This window comes from Engraulis encrasicolus, chromosome 23 (genome assembly GCF_034702125.1).
Source record: "Engraulis encrasicolus isolate BLACKSEA-1 chromosome 23, IST_EnEncr_1.0, whole genome shotgun sequence".
Classification (NCBI taxonomy): domain Eukaryota; kingdom Metazoa; phylum Chordata; class Actinopteri; order Clupeiformes; family Engraulidae; genus Engraulis; species Engraulis encrasicolus.
Genome location: NC_085879.1, coordinates 1,663,335 through 1,686,400, shown reverse-complemented (window position 1 = coordinate 1,686,400; position 23,066 = coordinate 1,663,335). Strand labels below are relative to the sequence as shown.

General features: G+C 43.8%; 2 protein-coding genes across 2 annotated transcripts; one reads left to right on the top strand and one right to left on the bottom strand.

Annotated features, from left to right (window-relative positions):
* Positions 1-187: 187 nt before the first annotated feature.
* Positions 188-16,115, bottom strand: naa15a (N-alpha-acetyltransferase 15, NatA auxiliary subunit a). Its single transcript, XM_063190072.1, has 20 exons — positions 15,875-16,115; positions 13,043-13,127; positions 12,823-12,927; positions 12,096-12,253; positions 10,772-10,906; positions 9,595-9,748; positions 8,904-9,023; positions 8,356-8,451; positions 8,128-8,234; positions 7,883-7,955; positions 7,251-7,420; positions 6,348-6,500; positions 5,450-5,578; positions 5,104-5,317; positions 4,121-4,314; positions 3,555-3,663; positions 2,912-3,010; positions 2,173-2,316; positions 1,932-2,029; positions 188-1,608 (listed from the first exon to the last, which is right to left on the bottom strand). The coding sequence occupies exons 1-20, from the start codon at positions 15,926-15,928 to the stop codon at positions 1,402-1,404; spliced, it is 2,604 nt and encodes an 867-aa protein (XP_063046142.1). The 5' UTR covers positions 15,929-16,115; the 3' UTR covers positions 188-1,401.
* Positions 16,116-16,221: 106 nt separating this feature from the next.
* On the top strand, positions 16,222-21,713 carry ndufc1 (NADH:ubiquinone oxidoreductase subunit C1). Its single transcript, XM_063190073.1, has 4 exons — positions 16,222-16,638; positions 17,357-17,460; positions 17,572-17,643; positions 21,566-21,713. Exons 1-3 carry the CDS (start codon positions 16,593-16,595, stop codon positions 17,629-17,631), a joined length of 210 nt encoding a protein of 69 aa, XP_063046143.1. The 5' UTR covers positions 16,222-16,592; the 3' UTR covers positions 17,632-17,643; positions 21,566-21,713.
* The last annotated feature ends 1,353 nt before the right edge of the window (positions 21,714-23,066 follow it).

Below are 23,066 nucleotides of genomic sequence, written 5' to 3'. Positions count from 1 at the left end.
CAGTGGATCCGGTATCCGGCAGGATCCTAAAAATCAGGATCCGGTGCATCTCTAATCATAACCATCTCCCACTCCCTGAACAAAATGATTCTTTTTTCTTAAAAAACAATAGTTGTGAAAAATCCCTCAGAACAGCTCAGTGCATTTTGTAGTGAAGTGGAGAGAATAACATGATGACTGAAATGAATGAACTTCAAATCCACTCCATGTTTATTATTTAGTCATATCTCTTGTCTGAGAGTGTCGAGCAGGTGGAGTCTCTTTCCTTTTTTGTTCTGACCATGGCGTCGCTAACGCACACCTGCTTCAAGACTGTTTTTTTTTTAAAAAAAGAAAAAGAAAATGGAAAGGAATTCAGAAACAGAGTGATAAATCTCACATGGGATGGAAATCTCTCCGAAAGATAAAGAAAAAAGGAACAGGACATGAAAGAAAAAAAAAAACAAATCCAAAATATATTTTCAAGATCTCTGTTACTATGGCATAACCTGTTCCTCAGACCTTTTTTGTCATTCCTTGGTGTACATTCACATATCAAAAAACCCCAAACGAAACCATAAAAGACAAAAGTAAAACACAAGAAAAAAGGTATTCCACTCATGCTGCGTTCTCTGGTGACATTTTGATCTTTTTTTTTTTTTTCCTTCTTATTATCGTGTTTGTAGTAGGCCTTTTACCGTTGGTGAAGCCATCAGGACCTTTTAGCATGTCGCCTCCCAGTGGCTTCCCTGCGAAATGTCTCTTTTGTGCTCAAGGACCACGAGTGCATCTTTGTAATGTTTCCCACTAGAAACACATGATCTCCCTCTTTACAGATCCCGTCTAGTCAGCGTCAAGGTTTGGCACACTATCCAAGCGAAAAGAAGAGAAGTGTCAACCATAACCTTTTTTTAGTTGGTACAACAGTATTTTCCCAGTTGAGCATTTTTATTTATTATATTTTTTTATATATAAATTATTATTTTTTTTAAAACATGAGAAGTGGATGCACAGGTCAGGATACAAGGTGGTGTAACACCACAGTTCATCACCACCCCTCTTTACCCCACACCCTGGCTCTTTTCCTCTCTTTTCCTCATTTTCTACATACACTGTTTATCTTTCCATTTAAGAGTAGTCATCAGCAAGATGAAAAAAATAAAACAAAAACAAAAACATTGGGTAAAATGTGTGATTTCCTCCCCCACCCACCCCTCGCCAGCCTCCCTGCTGCTCACGGCCTTAGAGGGCTCTCCAGGGCTTGGCGGTTTTTTTTTTGTTTTTTTTTAAGCGAAGCGCATTGTAGTTGGTCGCGTGGGGGGGGTTGTCTGTCGCCGCGAAAGAAAAAGACATGGCCGCCGCTGCCGACGCCCTCCTCCACGAGCCCTCTGTCTCTCTCGCTCTCTGTGTCACGTGTTCGTTTTAGATGTCGCTAGACATGTCCTCGTGGTCTCCCGATGACAGGTCGCCGTTGGCAGTGAGCGTGGTGTTGTCGTGGTGCCCGGGGGGCATGAAGGCCAAGGCGTGCGGGAAGACCTGGTGGCACGAAGCCCGGTACGACTCCAGTGTCTTCTGCTGCTCCGAGCCCAGGCCACCGTCCCTCAGAGCCTGCAGCACCTCAGTGCAGATCTGCAGATAAACAAGGAAAATAAAGCACAAGGGGGATGAATTCCATTCAGATACACAACAGTGAGGAAAGTAAGTAAGCAGAACTGCTGCAATTGTTCCGACCTTCAAGCATTAATTAAGTTTTAGAAACAACAATAAACTAAGTAAATAAGCAAAGTTTAAGGGATTTGAGGATACACAAATAAGCAAAGCAAGTAAGGACAAACATGAGACGCTTGGAGCATCAACTCATTTTTAGACACACAAACATGTTAACCCAAATAAGAAAGAAAAACAGTTAACAGTAATGTTTCTTCATTGCAAGATGGGTCTTGATTGATTACCTGGATGCTCCTGCCAGTGAGTGACTCGTCTAGGCTGGTGGCTAACTCCACAGCAATCTTCTCTGACGACGGGTCCAGGTATACCATCATCTTAGCAGCTATTCAAAGGAGACATCAACTTCAGCCCAATGCACAAAAATGTGCCCCAAATGAAAAATCGATCAACCAAGCATACGTGTGTGTGTGTGTGTGTGTGTGTGTGTGTGTGTGTGTGCGTGCGAGCCACGGGGGGGCCACTCACCTGCCACCCGGTGGGGTATCGAGTGGTTGTGTTTACTCAGGAAGTTCTTGTTATAGCTTTGGGCATCGAACTCTCCAAACAGCCGACCCGTCTCCTTATTCAGGACCGTCTTGACCGCCTCGGGCAGGTAATTGCTGCTGGACACTGCCGACACACAACAGCCATTTCAATCATTTAATTGTTACGCAGTAGAACCATGAAGTTCAAATAACTCAATGTTGACAAATTGAAACCAACACAAGAAAGTCATGGAAAATACATAACTATTACAAGTATACACTCTTATTTGTTATGCTTCAAGCATTTCAAAAACGGTAGTCAAAAGCAGTAACTTATACTGTGTAGAGGTCATGTAGGGTGGTATCTGCAGATGTTCATAACTGTAAGGACAGACAGAAGGTGTTGAAAGAACTAAAACGCTGCAAAACCCTGTCTGGAAAGCACAGATCAACGGCGATGAACACTGCAAACGATTCAACCTGAAGCACTCAAAAAGGGAAAGCACCAACCGAAGCTTATGTTTAGAAAGATGTAAAAATTCCATTGGCTGCCGCCTGTTCAACTTTTCTTTTAGCGATTTTAACGCAGATGGGGCTAAAAGCGTTTTCGCAGCATTTGATGCTGCTGCCGCTTGCTCTTCCAAACAAAATCTTACTTCCGATGCTTTCCATGCCCTCAACGCCTGTTGTCTGTCCGTACAGTTAGAGATGTATAGCAAGGGTGCCATGTCCTACTGTACCTCCTTTGAAGAAGCGCACCAGACACTGGTGGAGCCAGGGGTTATCAGGGTCGATGGAGAAAGCCTTCTTCACAGCCTGCAGCATCAACAAGTACCTTTCTGTTGGCACAACCATGTGTGGAGACAAGGAGAGGGACAGACAATAGAGCAATGTGAGGAAGAATTATGGAGCTGCTTTAAATTCTCATCACTGAGTCATAACAAATGGTTAATCTATCCAAGTAAAGCATATCTCAACACTTCGGATGATTATGAAAATACTGGCTCCAAACTCAATAGTGTTCAAGTCCACCCACTGTTCATATTTGCTGAAATAAGACAAATGAAAACTGTAACTGACACCTAAATTGAGATAAAAGGACAATTCCCTCTAAACCATGGGGTTCGATGCCTTGCTAATGCGCACATCAACCACGGAGGAGAGCACAGGTAAGTATCGACTCACTCTTAAACCCCAGCATTCCTATTGCTGCATGTTTCTGTTTCTGGCCTGCGATCTCAATACTATCTGAAAGCATTAGCTGCCCCACATGCAAAATGCACATTGGAGATGCAAATGACTTCAGCTGGGGCACCCAGGGTCCATTCAATTATCCAAACTCCCATCCTCGACTCTTGTTTGTGGCCTCGGCCTTATTCTTACCTTTCCTGAAGTAGATCTCGAAGGCGAGCAGGTGTGTCTCGATGCTATCCTTCACCAGGTTCTTCAGCGGGGTCAAGAACTTCACCGCCTCCTCCAGAGGACACTCCACCTGGTGGGGGAGCAGGAGCAGGAGTCAGGGCACATGCTTACACACATGATCAGTTTTAATCACATGCTCTAACTCCATGTGGCACCGAGTCCGTTGGCCTTGTTGCCATAACAAGAAAACATGTGTGTACCCCATGTAAGCCCTCTGTCAAATACATGGGTTCTAAATGTTTGTTTTCACCTGGCTGCGCAACATTAGCTGTGCACAACTCAACCTCTGATTGTTGGACACCGCTGTCGGTAACAACACTGTGTTTATAAACATGGTGAACCCATGTATACCCTACTACTCCTATTGGCCATCAGGCCTACCTAATTCTTATTCTCTCTCTAGATGCAAAAAAACATCCAGAGTATGCAATTACTACTCCGTGCATACCTTGGAAAAATCAAGTGTCATGCGACAGCACATCCCCAAACATGAACACACACACAGACAGACAGACAAGTGAAGGCACCTTGACTAGTTTCTCGGGGATGAGCTCCTCTTTGGGTCCTCCGATCTCCTCGTCGTCCTCCTCCTTCTTCTTTTTCTGGTTCTTCAGCTGCTTCTCCTTCTCCGCATTTTTCTTCTCCTCCTCCAGCTGAGCCTTCTTCTGCGCTCGTCGCTGCTTGTTGCGAAGCTTTTTCAGCTCCTTGTCCGTCAGATTTCCTGCATGCACATACACACACACACAAATAAAACACCACATCACACCATATATACTACCACACCCAGCATACATGAAATAATATAAATACATACCATACATTCCCTTTTCACATACAAGCCACATATTATATTTCTGATGACAGCTCATGTGTGTTACATGGGGATATAATTCATGTATATATAATTCATTCACTAGTAGACCTCTTTACTGTTGTGACATGACAAGTGTAATTTGGAGAAGAAACATAGCCAGGTCATCTGTGCCCGTTTTGGACTATTTTCCGTCTTCAAAAAAAGTAAGATGCACGCTTTCCACTTCTAATGACCGCTGTAATGCATAATGTACTACTATGTCATGCAACCCTTCATGTAATGTCAAAGTCAAAGTAAACTATATTATCCCAGAGGGGAAATTCAAGTGGTCCAGGTGTGTATGGTACAGACAGAGGTAGACAAGAACAAAATAAATACACAAAAAGACAGATAAATACATCCCCTCGCCCATGCCTCTCTGACTGTAGTGACTTCCAGAAATAGAAGTTATTATTACACAAGTGTGTCGTACACAAGCAGACGTTGTTCAGAGAATTGCAGTACATTACATTGCATCTGGCAGATGCTTTTATCCAGAGTGACTTTCAATCGAGGATTTATCACAGCATACATCACTTGCAGATATCAAGTGCACAGGAAATGTGCAGAACAATAAGAGCAGAAGCTAAGCAGAGGTGTTCTTCATGTACATTAGCACAGGTGGACAGGTCAGCAGAGTGGGAGCGTTTGGGTCACCTGTGTCTGCCTGGGACTCCTTGCTGTCGTCTGCGAGCGGGTTGTCGTGCAGGCTGAGGTAGATGTGGATGGCGGTGCGGGCGGCCTTGAAGTAGAAGGGGTGCATGCGCAGCACGTCCTCCAGCTTCAGCAGCTCCACGTAGGAGCGCAGCGTCATCTTGCGCATGCAGTACGTGTGGAAGTCAAACTGGTCGTCCGTGATCTCCACAAAATGCTACACAGACAGACAGACACACACAGACTGGTTTGAGGTCTTGTTCAAGGGCACTTCAGCCTTGGATGGTGTGGGATCTGGGCCTAAAACATTCTGATTCCAAAACCAAAACTCTGCGGGCGCCAGACTCACTCGCTCGATCTCGTGGCACTTCTTGAGGGCGTCTCCGAACTTGTTCATGCTCTGGTAGGCCAGCGCACACTCCGTCTGGAACCACATGCACTGCATCTCATTCAGGTTCTCCACCGCAGACGTGCCTTCCTGTGAGACAATCACATTCAGTATGGATTAGAGGGAGACTATAGGAACACACTGTACTATTTCAATATACATAGGGGTCATATATATGGGTTCTACATTTTTGTTTCCCCCTGACTGCACAAAATTAACTGCGCACAACTCAACCTGATTGTTGGAAACCGCTGTCAGCCAAAAAATTAGCTCAAGTGTTTTGCTGCCCGTGTCTTTCCTCCCCTCACAATATCGTGTTTGCAAACACTGTGAACCCATGTATAAAAAGACAAACAGCATCAACACATAAAAAAATAACTAACTGAATGAATGGATTAGTGTTCCAATGTGTAGGTCATTTAATTTCCCACACCATATGAAGTGGCTTCATGACCGGGCAAGATGGCTCAGTCCAGACATGCAAATCAACACCTGGCACTGGGCTAACGCAGGAATGTGGATGTAGTGACAATAATTTGTACAACAAACTGGCAAAGGCAAATTACATGCAGCATGTGGCAAACATGCACATTCAATTAAATGCTAAATCATATTACACAGTATGAGTGGGCTATAGAATTTAGAATGTTCTGGTCACTTTGATGTGCCGTGAAGTACATTTTCAACATCTTCACACCATTTATCAAACCACATACGCACGCACACACACACACAGGAAGGCACGCACAGCTTGTGCGCACGCACACACAGCTTGTGCACACGCACACACAGCTTGCACACACAGCTTGCACGGGCGCACAGACACACACACCACACACTGATAAGCGTGCGTACACACCCGTGTGAACTTGGAGCACATCTCCTCAGCCTCCTTGACCATGCCGGCCTTCAGCATGTACTTGGCACATTTGGAGTTGATGAAACGGTCGGCCGTGTCCAGGGCCTGGGCCTCGTCCATCCAGCGTGCCGCCTCACGGATGTTACCCGCATGCTGAGAGAGAGAGAGAGAGGAGGGGAGTCAGAAAAGAAAGGTAGAGAAACAACAACATGGCAGAGGAATGTAAAATGTAACGTAAAAGCAAATCATAGAATAGTGTTTCTCAACGGGGGATCTACACCCCCCCAGAGAGGCGTTAGGGAGACCCAGGTGTGAATTGAGAAGGTTACAACTGAGAGGGGGCAGAGCTTAGTTGCCATTGGGGGACAGGCTTATAATGAGATGAAGGGGGCATTAGGAGGCTTGGAATGATGTCCAGGGGGCGTTCTTTCAAAAAAAGCTTGAGAACCACTGCCATAGATGCTCTGCAAGGGGGTGCTTTGGCGCAGCACACCAACACACCGTACCATGAGCGGGCTTGCATGCCCATGGGGACCTGGGTCTGGCCTGTGTGATTTCTCAACCCTAGCCCATCTCTTGCTTCCACTTGCCTCTCTCTTCAATTTATTAGCAATAAAAGGCACGAAAGCCCATAAACATTGGGGGGATTAAGCTATGCAAACCTAGCCAGGCTGCTGCAACTATCAATCATACCCTTGAAACGCTCCCATGTTGGAAATGGAAAAACATTTATTCAAAGCCAATTCGGAGGGACATTTGCAATACACAGGCTGGCAAGAGTGACTTGGTTGCAAATTTCCATGCAGCATTACAGAAAGTATGGTGGTCACAGAGAGGGTGATCTACTGTTTCTACTTCCCAATGAATCTTGTCATTCATCTATGGTTAGACACAAGTGTGTACCTTGTATATTTTGGCCTTGATGACAAAGAGTTCTATGAGGGTGGGCGTGCTGTCGATGGCGGCGTTGATGTACTGGAGTGCGGTGTCCGGCTGGCCCACGTGGTCGTAGTGCTGAGCCAGGAAGTACTGCACCCACAGCAACGTGGTGGGGGGCTCCTCGCGACCATTATCTGATGTGGACACACACACACACACACGCACACGCACACGCACACGCACACGCACACGCACACACACACACACACACACACACACACACACACACACACACACCAGCGTTAGTCTTTGGGAGTGCAGGGGTGATAGTGAACAAAAATCCTGAGCCTGAACTTTTTCCCCTGACAAGACACTGCATAGTGATGTAATGTAGGCCTATTTTGACACATTATTCAAACATTTAATAGCCTGTGTATGACCATTATTCAAGCCTGATAGTAGAAGAAAACCCTGAACCTGTAACACTTTCTGAGATAACAATAACCTAATGGCTAATTATTATCAATGTTTTTATTTTTGCAAACTCTGTCAAGCCTGAAATCAGGCATGGAGCCTGAATACTATCAGCCCTGCTTTTCCTATATTATGCAGCCGGCAAGTAGCAGACTTCAAAGCCACAAAATAGAACTACTCACCATTCTGGCTGAACATTCGACAGGTTTTTAGAGACGTCTCATATCCTACCACCATCTCCTCAATATCGGACACCTGCCAGGAGAAAAAATAAATGAACTTCAAAAAAGTAAAAATATATTTATTTTTTTTGAAAACTGACTTAACACTGAATGCATGATCTGCTGCAAACAAGTTATGCGTTCAAAAACAAATTAACTGTGATAATTAAGAAAGGGGTGTGTGTTTCATCCACATTCTCCCTTACTTTCTCCTTGTCGACGTAGAGGGACTTGAGAGTGGTGAAGACAGGAGGGCAGCCCTTGCTGAAGTTGATGCGGAGATATTTGTCCAAGCACTCTCTGAACTTTTCTCCTGCAGACAGAAAACAAAATATTGTTACATTAATACCTTCACTGTGTTGAAAACCTGTACAGATGTATGAAATCCAGAGAAGGTCTGACAGCTTTATTGTGCACATCAACACATACGGTACCTGACAGGAAGCTAAGGGGCAGTCTCCTGGGCACGAGACCCTTGGGGTATTTTAACCACGCCTCCTCATAGATCTTCAGCTTCTCTCCTGCGTCCCCTGTTGGAATTGACACACACGCGCAATCTAAGGATCTTTTTCAGAGATTTTGGGAGAATACAGAGCTTTACAGCCAAGATTACAAAAAGTCAGTATAAAAAAGTAGTGTTGTATCCAGGGCTCTAAATTAACTTTTTTCATCACCAGCCAAAATGGCTAGTAGATGTTAAGCCTACTAGCCAAACAGGCACTTACTAATGGGTCAAAGTGGCTAGTAAGTTTTCTTCTTTACTAGCCAAACTGAATTTTCACCAGCATTTGGCCGGTTGGCTGGTGTTAATTTAGAGCCCTGGTTGTATCTGACAGTCATAATTGTGTGCAATGGAGGTGAATACTCAGAGAGAGAGAGAGAGAGAGAGAGAGAGAGAGAGAGAGAGAGAGAGAGAGAGAGAGAGAGAGAGAGAGAGAGAGAGAGAGAGAGAGAGAGAGAGTGTGTGTGTGTGTGTGTGTACCAGGATTCAGTGCTTTCTCAAGGCCTTGGTAGTAGCTCCAGTTCTCTGGGTTTCTCTCTTGTAGTTGGTGGTAGACCTCCGATGCCTCCTGTGCCCGGTCCAACTTCAGGAATAGTTCCCCTGTGGCCACACATGCACAACTTTACCACTCAAGCAACAAAAAAACATGTTCTGATACATTGGTAATGATGGTGATCTTGGTAATCATCAGCTGTAGTAATCAGAATACACACTTGAGGGACCCAAGTTTGAGTCTGGACTGGGTCATATTTCAAGCCTACCTCTATCCTCTCTCTCCAAATACATGTCTCACCGTCATTTCACCAAACATCTACTAGTGGAGTGAATTCTTTTCATTCAAATATTTTCAGAACACACTTTTAAAACCTATATAAGATGCATTTTGCAAAGTCCAATACAAAAATGTAAATTTCCCAAAACGGATAAAAGTCTTTTTGCAGCGAAGCTCTTTTTTTATACTTTTTTTTTGTAAGTATAGTCAGAACACCGGTCAAATCTGAACCATCATGCGCACACACACACACACACACGCACACGCACACACGCGCACACACGCACGCACACACACACACACACACACACACACACACACACACACACACACACACACACACACACACACACGCACGCACACACACACGCACACACACACACACACACACACACACACCTCTGGTCTCCTCCACGGCCAGCTTGTCACAGATCTGTTTCTCGTAAGTGCAGAGGTGGTCGAGGGCCTCTTTGAAGAGCCCAGCCTCCCTCAGGACCTGGTTCTGGTAGAGCAGCAGCTCACTGTACTCATAGTCCACCTTGTCTGGAGACGTCTGCAAAACACACACACACAGTCTCTTATTGGAACAAGCGATTACATGTACAGATTACACATTAGTAAAGCAAGTGGAAAAAAATGAAATAAATAAATAATAAAAACACACACACACACACACACACACACACACACACACACACACACACACACACACACACACACACACACACACACACACACACACACACACACACACACACACACACACACACACACACACACACACACAAAGAATGCCTGAAATCACAGAATGCCTTTATCGCTCTCCTGCTTTAAGTGTGACGAATGTGTGGCTTCCAGGCATACATACTGTAGCAAGGCGTGTAGGGGTTGGCTAGGTGTGGAACACAAAGCAATGCCCAGAGCTTGGTCTCTGCATGTTCCACTGATACGACTGGGTAGGCGCTTCAGCTGCCATGATGTGTATGTGTACTTGAGCTTCCAAGTGTGCCTGTGTCCATGCGTCGCCCGGGTAGACGGGATATTATTTCAGTGCACATGTAAGTGCTTCTATTTTTAGACCGCGTCTCTGCTTATGTATGTATGCACAAGGGAGTCTATGTGTGCATGCTTCAGACTGTGTGCATGTACGTGCGTACATATTATGAGCGGGTAAGGGTATGCAAGGGCATACAATTCTACACAAGTTTGTTGCTTACATACAGTTGACTGCGTGTAGGCTAGTGGATGTGTTTATGTGGACGTGAAATGCCATACTTGTGATCTCCAAATGACCTCACTGAAATAGGAAAACTGGGCAAAAGGTGACTGGGCAAAAGGGGTTGCTAATAAAATTTAAAAGTAGAAAAAAAAATGTGCTGAAAGGTTATGGTTAGAATAGGGTTTGGCCTGGGCATTTAACATTCTGTAATTACATTATAATGGGACTCAATAAAGCTCATACAGACATCACTGTGTGTGTGTGTGTGTGTGTGTGTGTGTGTGTGTGTGTGTGTGTGTGTGTGTGTGTGTGTGTGTGTGTGTGTGTGTGTGTGTAATCAGAGACCGGCTCTAGTACCTGCTGCGTCTTGCGGAACTCCTCCACTATCCTGGAGGCCATCTCGTAGTCCTCCAGCAGGTGGTAGGCGATGGCGTAGCCGATCCACGAGGCCCGTTGGGCCGGACGCAGCTGCAGCAGCTGGTACCGGGTCTCCTGTTACCACAAGCAACCAGAAAGACAGTCAGGAAAAAGGGCGGGGGATGGGAGAATGGACCAACAATGGATTAATGCTGGTTCTATGAAACAGGTCCTGGTCCTATGCAACAGGGGTGAGGAAGCTTTTTCATTCGAGGGGCCACTTCAAATTAGCCTGATTATCATCGACTTTCAAATCTCTTCGAGACTTGGTCTGACCAAGAGCATAACAATTAACATTTCCCAAACAGCATTTCCCAAATGGCCTCCCTTGGTATGCTAATGACCGTTTGCTTCCCAACAAAGTGGGAGGAGTTCCCGTATTTGCGGGAACTCAGAAAGTACTTGCATTGACTCTTGACCTGACTGGTAGCAACGCTGAAGCTGAAGCTGTTGCGTCACTAGGAGGACACGGCCTGGCTAACTTCAAATGGCCCTGCCGTGGCCAACAGGTAGGGCACTCGTCTGCCATGCGGCCGACCCGGGTTCGAATCCCGGCCCGGGTCATTCTCTCTCCACATTCGCTTCCTGTCCACCTCTCATACTGTCCAGTCAATTAAGTCAAAAAAGACAACAAAAAAAGCTTCAAAAAGGCGGCCACCTTTACAACCCCACCTTCACTAGGTCCCTTAAAAAATAACTTAATTGTATTGCAAATGTAATTTCTAAAATTGCTTTACAAAGCATGTCATATTGCATGTGAAACTGTACAACATTAAAATGATATCAGGGGCCGGCTAAGACTTCGTCACGGGCTGTAAACGCGCCCTGGGCGGTTCCCCCACCCATGTGGTAGCACAACCAACCAGAAAGACAATCAGGAAAAAAGGGGGAGGGGGACGATGAGAGACTGGACCAATCATGGATTAATGCTGGTCCTTGTCCTATACAAGATCCGGACGGGAACTGTGATGGAGATGTCCATTACAAAAAATGTCTCAGGCATTTGACATTACTCCATCTCTGAGAGGCACTTGCAAACGGGATGCTGAACTCTTGAAGTTGGAAGCAAAAGCATGATGTTGTCTATCTTGGTCCGTTTGTAGTCCAATAATTACAAACGTCACGACCCAACAGCAACGATTAGTGGCATAAAAAAAAGTGCAAAGGACAAGAACATGGAGCAAACAAATCATACTGATGAAACAGACTGAATCATCAGGTTAACAAACTCCTCCTGGCTTACAACAAATAAATATGGTCCTACCCTGTAGCCCTCCAGGTCTCTCATCTGGATCTGGAGGAGTGAGAGGTCTCGGAGGATCTGCAGGTTGTCTTTGTCCCACTTGAGTGCGTTCCTGTAGCACTTGATGGCCTCGTCGTACTTTTTGTCTGAGCGCTGGAGCAAGCCGTACACGTGCCAGCCTGGAGAGTAGGGCAGTCAAGGCAAAAAACAAACCCAGCAACCCAAATACAAACAACCCTACAAACTACTCTACATTACTTCAAACTCCCTCCCTACCCATACTCACACTCTTGTTTATGGGCCCAGGATGTGGGCTGTAGAGTTGTGGTCTAATAATGGTAAGTATTTAGATGTATATGTGTAAGTATTTAGATGTGTTTAAGTGTGTGATCTCCCTATATAATTCATGTCTGAAGTGCTCTTTGAGAAAGTCACCCAATTTCAATACTGTACACTATAAAAACAATAAGTCACTGGATAAAAGCATCAGCTAAGTGTATTTCAATGCAATGCAATTTAAAACTTGAGATATGTTCATTGAAGTGACAGTAATATTAATGACAGCATTGTATGAAGCACGAATATCCTTAGAGGATGAGCCTCATGTCGAGCACATTTCTTCCATTCACTCCTTCTCTTTTCACCAGTAACAACCTCTCTTCCTTCCTCCTTCTACCCACCAATCATGTATTTTTACTGCCCCCTAAAACCAGAAGATGGTGTAGCTGCAGCCCATAGCAAAGGATACAGACATGACTCTTTAGGTCATTACGAAGGCCTCGCCTGACCAGGTCGTATGCATCCTCCTTCTTCCCCAAACAATTTAGGGTCAAACCCTTCATGGCCAGGGTCTCTGTGAAGGACAGAGAATAGTTATAGTATAGTACATAGGACATTTGCTTGCTTACTTTTTTCAACTGTTTGAGAGGAGACCATATATAGTATGCTGGATGAAGGCTGAGGCTTACCTCCATGCTCTGCAAACTTTGGGTTGGACAAGATCTGTTTGCAAAACTTGAGACCGTTCCTGTATTGCTTGTGCTCGTAGCATCTCTGGAAAAGACAGAATACATGACATTACACTTAGCAGACACTTTCATCCAAAGCACCTTACATTTAAGAACATCAGACAAGCTATGGAGGGCTTCTTAGAAGCAGAGACTGATGACCCTACTCTTGTAGATAGATGGTTAAGATGAGAGTCAGACATTACCAACCACATGAGGTCTACAATTAGTCTACTTCACCTCAACGCAATCTGACCACAATCAAGAGGGACTGCTAGAGTAGCCTGGGCCCACCCATACTTCCTGTGACACAGCAAAAAAAATTTGCAGCCAAGTCTGGCAGGTTTTAAGACAAAGACGCACTAGTTCGCTCATTGGCCCCGCTGTTGGCCAATTGAATTCCGTGGAAAGAGTGCTCTGATTGATTGTAGCTTCAAACAATAGCATACATATGGGTGAACCACCCGAGTTCTCCATTGACAAGGCATCTTGGCCAGACCAATGCCAGCAGAGCGTTGTGGTTGCGATAACTAGACTAAGACCGGAGATTTTGACTGCATCTTATACAAAGCAAAAAACAAACATGTGATTCATTAACTACAGTCCTTCAGTTTAGCAACAATAACCATCTACCCTTTGCTTATACGTTTCTAGTGCATAATGTTTCTAGCACCAACATCCCAAGATATGATTCAAAGGTACACATACATGATAAATTATGCCAAACAATGCTACTTAAGGACAGAGGGGAAAACATGTGAACGGCTTTCCGAGCAGGCATTCACAGGGCAATGGTCATCAGGTGCACAGAGCAACAGCCATGTGGAAAACCACTTGAGTTCTATATTTGTGTAAGGGATGCACTTGGAGCACTTACAGTAGTGGTGCCAGGCAGCAATGTTATTAACTTGCAATGAGATCAAAGAAAAGACACAGTGTGACAGAGAACACCATCACCAGCAACATTGTAGTGAAACCTTAGCGGTGATGCTGCTCTCATTCACTTTCCCCTCTGCTGTGTCAAAGGATGTCCCAGGTCCATCCAACAAGGATTAGCCTCCACACAATGCCAAAACACTGCCCAGTGACCCAGCGTTGGCAGCATCCTAATGGGTATCCAATACCAGTGCCTGCACCAGTGCCAGCTATGCCCGTAATAACACTAATGGTGTAGGAATGCCCCTGCCAGGGAATAACCAGCATGGCAGGCCATGATCTTTTAAAAAGGCTGTAAAACATTCTTTGTATCAGTAGATCTGGCATGGGTAAGAGTGTGTGGTTTCTTTCATCCTTGGAGCAAGAGCATGATGTTGGCCAGTTATGGCATTTCCAAGTGTGCGAGCCCCGCCAGAGCTGGCACATGAGATGGCAACATGCTTACACCTCTGGCCAAGCAAATGTCAAGATAAGAAACAACACACAAGTTTATCCAGTTGGCCTGGGACTAATACATCTCTGGAATGCCCCTGTGAGATTACAAATAAAGGTCACTCATACTACTGATAATGCACAACACATGGTTAAAGTAAAAAAGCAACACAACACAATCATGTTGCTGCTCTGGCACCAAAACACCTTATGGTCTGCCTGATTATCCCTAGGGCCATCTAATTACCTAGTGAGTAATTAAGAGTTGTTGCTCAAGAGCGACATTAATCTCCGACACCATCAGAAGCTTCAAGCCTACTGGCTTTCTAGGAAGTGTGCATCTTTTGATAAAGAAAAGGCTAAGGTTATTTGCTTTCATTTTCTCTCTCTGATTACAAGTTATGAGCGTATTATTTGTTGACAATTGAGGTGGAATGTAGCAAACTCAAATCAATGAAGATTAACAAAACATTGTACCATTTTAAATGTAGCAGAGAATGGTGAATTGGTTTCAAACTCACACATACAGTCACTGTCAGGATAACTGGTCATTCATTCATTTGATTTGACAGAGTCGTGTCCATAATCACACTAGACGTGAAACCCTGGCTGCCCTAGGATGACATCAAAACCAAGAAACTGACAAGCACTTGCAATCTAATGGGGGTGGATAACACCAGATTGCTGGGTCCAGGGATATCAGAAACAAGAGCAACTAGAAATGCACGGCTTATAATAAAGTCACAATATGCTAAGGCTAAAGTCAGCATCTTTCGCTCTGCAAGTGCAACTGAATTGACAGGGAACCGGTTGTGACAGTATAACATAAAGTTTTGAAGACCCAAACGTCAGAGCCTTGATTGCAACAATGTATTAAGACAGGTTTCAGAAAGGATTAAAGAAACAGTTTGGTTTATGCACAGTGGGTGACTGCGTTCACACCGAATTAAGGCTAATTTTAAGTGATGTAGCATGAGTATGCAGCAAAGTTTGAGTTTGTTCAGTGATGCTGCATTCGGGGGTGTCAATCATTGGCACAGCAAAAGTAAGTCAACATTAGTGGAGAGACGAACACATGCAGTATATAGGGTATGCAACTGGAAACGACAAGTCATTTGAATCTTGATCAACTTGACGCTGGTTAGCTTGACATTTCAGTTACCATTAGCACGCTAAATAAGCCGAGGTGTCAAGCAGTGCAAATGTGTTTCACAATTCCTGGTTAGCCAAGTACAGAACAGCAAAACATGCTACCCCAACGTTACAAGGGGCAGTGTGCCAGAAGCATGGCATATTGACGGGTCAGTAAGATAGCTACGGGAGTTATCTGACCATAGAACCTAAAATAGCGATTGACACATGCAGCTAACCAACCTAGCTTGCTACAATCGACACGGGGCTAACGTTAGTTTGAGAACCACTCACCAATATTCTCTTAAAGAGAGCGTTCTCTTTAGGCGGTAGGGTGATCGAGGGCATTTTTCTGATTAAGCTTGCCAAAGCACTACAGACTGTGAATTAACACATCAATCAAAATCGCAAAACCCCAAAACTGTATCTCCCTTTGGGCTGCTCCTTTAGTCCAGAACACGGACTGGTTTCTCCCTCACTCGGGCTTCTATGCCTCACGTGGTGACAGCAGGCCCCCTTCAGATCCAAGATGTCTGCTCACCTTCTCCTCCGGGTCAAAGCACTCAGTACGCATGCGCGACGAAAAGAGAACTGCTCATTTTCAAATACAGTAGCCTACTTATTTGGCAAAACTGTGTCAGAATAATAGATATAACAGAAGTGTTACTAGTGAATTAGAATTCGGTCTGTTTTAATTGCACCTGACGCATCTGCTGATTGTGCACATGAAGTTCTAATGAAGACTTTTCTAGAAACTAGAAGCTTCTCTGGTTCTAAACATCAAGGCACAGTTATGTTGGATAGCACATCTTATTAGTGCTATTTATTAATAACAATGTTTTGTAAAACCATAGGTTATAGTTGTGCATAAAATAAAATATTACAAGCCGACACCCAATCAGTTGCTCTGAGTTCGTAGTCGTCACGCCTTGTTATTACAAGGGTGTGCAATCGATAGTCGAAAAACTTACCAGTCCATCTGAGGTTGCCTGATACCTTGTGAAGAGTGAACATGCCTTTGAATCAGTTGTTTTTACGGACAGCAACAGTCAGTAGGGGTAAGTAGAATGGTTGTTTGTAGATCAAAAGCATTTAAAATTGACCATATAGAAGGTGTTCTATGTCAAATAGCCGTGTACTGATTAGGCTGTGTCCTCGTGCCTGACCTTTCTTTAGCACTGATGTCTTGTTAGCTAGCACTTGTTTAATAGCTTTTAAAAATCTGAAAGCTAAAGTGGTATAGTAGCTTGTCACTGCGTAGATATAGTAAATGTTTTATGTTGGGTTAGCTTGTCTGAACAAACTATGGTGATGGATGTACATGTTTTGCTCTTTAGGATGGTGTGCTAGCTCTTGCTAGCTAGTGGATGACGTCTCCATGGTTGTAAACAAATTAATGCGCTTCAAGCATTGACTACTGTCAATGGCTCCAAGCTGTCCTGTGCAGCAAGCATGGTAGTAGTAGTGTTCCCTTCAAACCTAGCCATCTGTGTTCTCATGTGTTTGAGACTTTGACAACAACTCTCTGATTACGTTTCTCAAAGCGTTGAATGGTTAGAATGGAAGCGCTCCTTTAATACCGGTGTGAAAGACTTGGATCCCACGTTGCATACAGTAATGCGTAGGCCTCTGTGGTCTCCTTGTCACAGTTAATGGCAAAGCTGTGTAAGCTACCCATGCTGAAGTAAATGTCTAAGATCGTTCGTAAAATCACAGGATGAAGATAGGCCATCATTAACCTGTAGTGTTTAATCACCATAATCTGTCTTGTTACAGCTGTGACCAGGTCTGCATTCACAGCCTCAAAACGGGACACCGTCAACCCAAACTGGTTTCGGGTGGGGCTTGCGTTTGGAACCTCTGCAGTACTTTGGGGCCTGGTAATGACGCACACACTCCCAAACAATTCAGCCATTCATGCTTTGCAACAGTGTTGATGCAGCCCAGCACGCTTCTGAAGAGTTGACCGTCTTCTCCATTCTCTATTTTAGCTCATCAGGCAACACAGTGTCGATGTCGCGGAGTACAAAGCTACCCAAGGAGCGGAGTGATGCCTGCAATGTGTGAGTATACAGTGTTATTACTGCTGCAGGAATTAACCAACTGTTTGTCTTGACACATTGTTTTCTCATGTGGAGATGGGTTCTCGTTTTTGTTTTGCTGATCATCCATCTAACCTGCCGACAAAATATTGAAGAATATTACTCTGCTGTCAGAAAGAGTGAGAGTTCACAAAGTAAGGTTATTTCACACACTGATGGAAAGATACAAGGTCTGACATGAAGAGCTTTTTAAACTTAAAGCAGAGCAAACATTTCAGCATGCAGCTTTTTTCAGTGTTCTCTGTGCTCGTATCAGACCTTGCGTCTTTCTATCAGTGTGCGAACCAGCATTACACTCTACTTTGTGAACTTTTCTTTGGATCCACGTACCTGATTTGCCTGTTGATCAAGAATGCAATTGTACTCTTTTGTGTCCAGAAAAAATGTAACAACTTAATGATAACAGTTTAAAAAAAAAAAAATTAAAACATCCCTGATGTCAAGTACATTCTGTTACAGAGTTTTCAGACTCGGATAATCATAAAGGGTAATAAGATGCCTCGGCCCATGTAAAGTTACGGTGGTTCTCTGCGGCACAGATTTCACAGTAAAGCCAGTCTGGCCAGGTCCACCTTTTCAGTGTTTATGGTCAATCCATGCACAAAATACTGTAGATGCTATGGCCTTTGTCTGTAGCTGCTAGATCCAATGTTCTTAGGGTTCAAGATTCCATGTTTATTGCTATGTCAACATAGATCATAGGAATTTGTTTTGGGCATATCCCTAAGTTAACATCAAATGCTTATCATGGACAAAGATGCACAACAGCAAAGTACATAAATATGGGCAGACAGCTATGGGCACTGCACAGAGACATACATATTAAACAGTAGTCACTGAACAGTAGACAATAATGGTCAGTAAACAAATTGAAGTCAAGTGTACTTTCTTGTCAAAGGTTTATGTAACAGGGTTAGCACAGACTTTTGTAAGTTGTATATTTAGTATTGTATATTGCATTTTTAGAACATTGTATATTAAATTGCATAATAAAGTGCATGTTGAAGTGTTAGTCAGTGCTTAGGGGCACATTCGTGAGGCATACATTTGTGCTGTGCAAATCTGCACAGCCAACTTGTGCACTGCACAATTACAGTTACAAGACTTTAATCAGAATTTGTTGTGATCGTGCAGTGCATGTGTGTGCTATGCAGAGTTGTGCAGCAGGCGGCATCACAAATGTGGCCTCGGTGTCATGGGACCAACTGGAATTGGAGTGACCTCGGCTATCTATTGGGTATAAAGCAATGACCATAGGATGCCACTACACACTCGTTATCAGAATAAGTGGTATGATTAGTTGTAGGTTCATGCATACAGAGACATGCAGTTGAACAAATTGATTTTTATATGATTTGTCAGATTAAGTGCTTATGAGGTTGCTTGACAGTAGGATGCTATGATTGTGTCAATTGTTTCACAAGATTTCTGATTCCCATTGAAAATATTGTCCAACACTGGAATAGAAAACTGGCAGTTAGCTCTATACATGTATACACTTGTCAAAACATAAATGCCCCATGTCACACCCTTTCTTGATGTGGGTCAAGTGGAAGGCATTCACTGTGCAATATTTAATGTGGAATATTTAACTGTGCCTGTCAGAGCAACAAATTCCCTTAGTATAGAGGTCACCAAGGTGTCTATGTTGGCCTGTGGGATGTTTTCCATCCCATTCCATGTTACATTTTCTGAAATGTGGTGTTCCACCACACCATGGTAGTGGGACTGACATGGTTTGGGGATGCATGAATGTTGTCAGCATTGGCAATCTGAAATGCACCTAAAAGACACATGCATGTCAACATGCAATGTGGCTAATGAAGCAGATCATGATATTCTCCATAGGACTGCATTCAAATCTCACACCAATCTATTTAAGCCAGGTGGACACTCAAAATGTAAAAGTTCAATGCAAAGACAGGTTGAAATGCACACCGATGACCTCCCTTTTAATCCCTTTTCATTTCGAGACAATTCGAGCCAACACGGCCCCTTCTCTACCGGATTTTAATCTGGGGTGTACTCGCTTTTGTGAGTACATGTTCAAACATTAATGGCTGTATTTTGTTTTTTTCTGAGTGAACAAAAAAAATAGCGGTTAAATGTGTTGTTAAAAGGTCACTAATCATTGTGTCAAAGTGAAATTATTGTAATGCTTTCCTATGAAAAGATATACTCACAAATCTGCAAAAACTGTGAGGGGTATACTCACTTTCGTGATATACTGTACAGCTGGGATGATCATCTCAATGTCGTTGTTCATTCAAGTCTCCTCAATTGCCTGTACACAATTGAAGATTTGAGAGTGATTTGGTGGTCCTTTATAAGGACCGATGTGGATGTCCCATTGTGAGCATTCAGCTAGACAAAGACTACTACTTCCTAATGCGCAGCATACCATAGTCCCTCGTGACCTAAGTCAGCCAGGGCATTGCTGCTTTTGTCATCGTCATCAACTCTTGACATTTTGGGGTGGCCATTTATTGTCCTCAGTATGGCAAGTGTCTCATTCTGTTAGGGCAGTGCCTGGATAAGCCAGAGCAGTGTGCTGACTGGTATTGCCACATCACTGAGAGAATGCAACACAATGCCGTATACTAGACTAAGGGTGGCACACTTCAAGGACCACTTCACTCATTTTCAAAATGCTGTTGGATTGCTCACGCTACCATTGACTTGTCAGAAACCCGCTAATGCTGCATTTTTTGGCTCAGCCCTTTCCGAGATCTGAGTTATTCTAATGGGGGCAGCTTTTGTTTACATTTTAAAAATTCTTAACATAGGCCTGCTTCAAATATTTTCCCAAAAGGTATTGCTGTTTGCTAGTTGCCTGCTGATGTTGCATAACCTTTTGGATGTTTTTGGGAATAAATTAAGATGTTGTTTTTTTTATTGTAAACAAACAGCTGCCCCCATTACAATGACCAGGATCTCGGAAAAGGCTGAAGACAAAAAACAATAATTCTCACGTACTGACAAGTCCAGGTAGTGTGAGCCTTACAACTGCATGTTGAAATTGACTGAAGTTATCCTTTAATGTGGCATCAATATATTTGACACAATTTTGTTCAGTGTAGTTTATGAGAGAGTAATCTAAAAGAGCTCTGCTGCTGAAATTGGGTGCTGATGTGCATGAACATGTGTTCATGCAGTTTTGATACCCTCCGTGAAAATCCACAATGCACTGTAAATAGCCACAATAATTAAGAGAATGCATTAAATGAGAAATGTTCGCCTATACTGTATATGTGACCAATAAATTACTAACCCCAACCCTTGTATACTGACTATGATGACTATGGTGCGGATGCACCACAGCATCCCTCGGCTCTGATGGTGTTTTCACAGAACAAAGATGGATAGAGTTGTACCTTGGAAGGCATCTTCTCCATTTAATTGTGTTGTATAAAAAAAATGTTTTTTTTGTACTGTAGTGTGTTGCTTTGTACTGTAGCGCAGGACCTATCGGTGTAATGTTTTGAGTGATCAATCATGCAAGGCACCTAACCCCCACATTGCTCCCCGGGCGCCGCTCAGCAGGCAGCCCACTGCTGCGGACTAGTGTGTGTACTTCAATGTGATTCACTAGTCCAAATGGGATAAATGCAGAGAAAGAATTTCCCCTACCTAGGGGACCAAAATTGGCTCCAATCCAAATTGGCATCAAGGAGTAGTACACTACTTGTCAGTGTCACCTATACTAATGCAATTCTAAATGTATTAAGTGCTACCTCCTGTGCCTTTTTAACGGAAAGAAAGCTACACTAAAAACGAATAGGGACAAAGGTGCCCCATTTAAACCTGTGTTTTTGTCTGGTAAATGAAAGAATGAAGATAGATATGTAAGTATATTAACACTTTTTGTCTTATTTTTCAACAGTGCAGTCTACAATGGGAACACCTGGTTGATCTTCTAAATATGCCATGGACTCCCGAATGACCTGTGTCCTCAACTGTATATTTTGTTGGTGTTAAAATATGAGTGTCTGTCAGTCAAAGTGTGTAATAAAAACATTTATGTATTGATATTGGTTTTGTACGTTTCTATGTTATTTAGTTTAGGTTATGTGAAATGATAACTACACCCGCCCATTACATCCAATCAGTGCATCAAAGAAATGTATGAAAAGCATCAGCAGCAGTCAAAAAACATGACTGTTTTTATTTACTGTGACAGGAGATGATGACCTAGCCTGGTCCTGACCATCCCATAATACTACCATTTCATTTCGTATTTATGGTCTGGCATTTGTTTGCTCTGAAGCGATTGTAGGAAGCAGGAAGTTTGCACTGTTATAGTTTGAAATTATTGGACACCTCTCACCCAATCGCTGGCAGTTACTCAACAACAACATAGCGCAGACCAATGGCTCTGGCACAGATGTGTACGTCATTGTCACGAGCGTCCTCCCCCTTTTGCCGCATTCGATTCGGGGGGGGGGGGATCAAAATTCTACTGCTCCAGGCAGTCCACAGAGAAGCACGGCCAGACTACAGTAGTGGAGCCAATCCTTTGGCGGAAGTACGTAGGATGGCTCGCGAGGCTAATGATGGCCTACAGCAGGGGTCCCCAAACTAAGGCCCGGGGGCCGGATGCGGCCCGCCATGCCCCTTTGACTGGCCCGCCACCTCTCTGCTCCTCACCATTTGAACTGCCCCAAAGAAGCAATCCTATCTTGTCTTGATAGTTTCTCATCTCACTGTAATATAAACAGGCCTACCATTTCTATTATATCACTCATAAACTGTAAATCACCAAATTTTTCTAACCTTTCCTTGCTATTTTTACATGGTTATCAGAAATTAAAAGGAATACCTGTGGTATTTCAAATAGAAAAAAACATGTGAAGTACTCACTTCTTTTGCAAATCACTTGTAATGATGAACTATTTTGTGCTAGAAATTATGGCTATAACAGGCAGTGGCCTAGTATTAAAGCCCACATGATTGATTCCGGCACCTGATCACAATCAGGAACGATAATGTGCCCCCCAGTGAAAAAAGTTTGCGGACCCCTGATCTACAGTATACACCAAAAAGGCAGTATTGTTGAAAAATGTCATAGACTGATGATTTTAATGGCATATACTGTATATGAAAGCGAAAGCCCACCTGGGAAACAACAACTCCCATTGTCATTGTGACCCAGCACTCAACAGCACACAAGTGTTCACTGCACACAAATTGCATTTTATGCCTCACCCGTGCTAGGGGGCAGCCTCCAATGGCACCCCAAGGTTGCACTGCAGCGGGACGGTACCATGCATTGCTCAGGGTACCTCAGTCATGGAGGACGAGAGCACTGGTTAATTACTCGGGACTCGAACTGGCAACCTTTGGGGTACACGTCTGACACCCTAACCGCTCACCATGACTGCTTG

Coding starts and splice junctions, on each gene's coding strand:
- ndufc1 (XM_063190073.1), top strand. CDS start 16,593: ATGCCTTTGAATCAGTTGTTTTTACGGACAGCAACAGTCAGTAGGG. Junction 16,639..17,356: donor GACAGCAACAGTCAGTAGGG/GTAAGTAGAATG, acceptor GTCTTGTTACAG/CTGTGACCAGGTCTGCATTC. Junction 17,461..17,571: donor CTGCAGTACTTTGGGGCCTG/GTAATGACGCAC, acceptor TCTCTATTTTAG/CTCATCAGGCAACACAGTGT.
- naa15a (XM_063190072.1), bottom strand. CDS start 15,928: ATGCCCTCGATCACCCTACCGCCTAAAGAGAACGCTCTCTTTAAGAGA. Junction 8,452..8,903: donor TGAGAAAGCACTGAATCCTG/GTACACACACAC, acceptor CAATTCCAACAG/GGGACGCAGGAGAGAAGCTG. Junction 5,318..5,449: donor AGTGCCACGAGATCGAGCGA/GTGAGTCTGGCG, acceptor CTGTCTGTGTAG/CATTTTGTGGAGATCACGGA.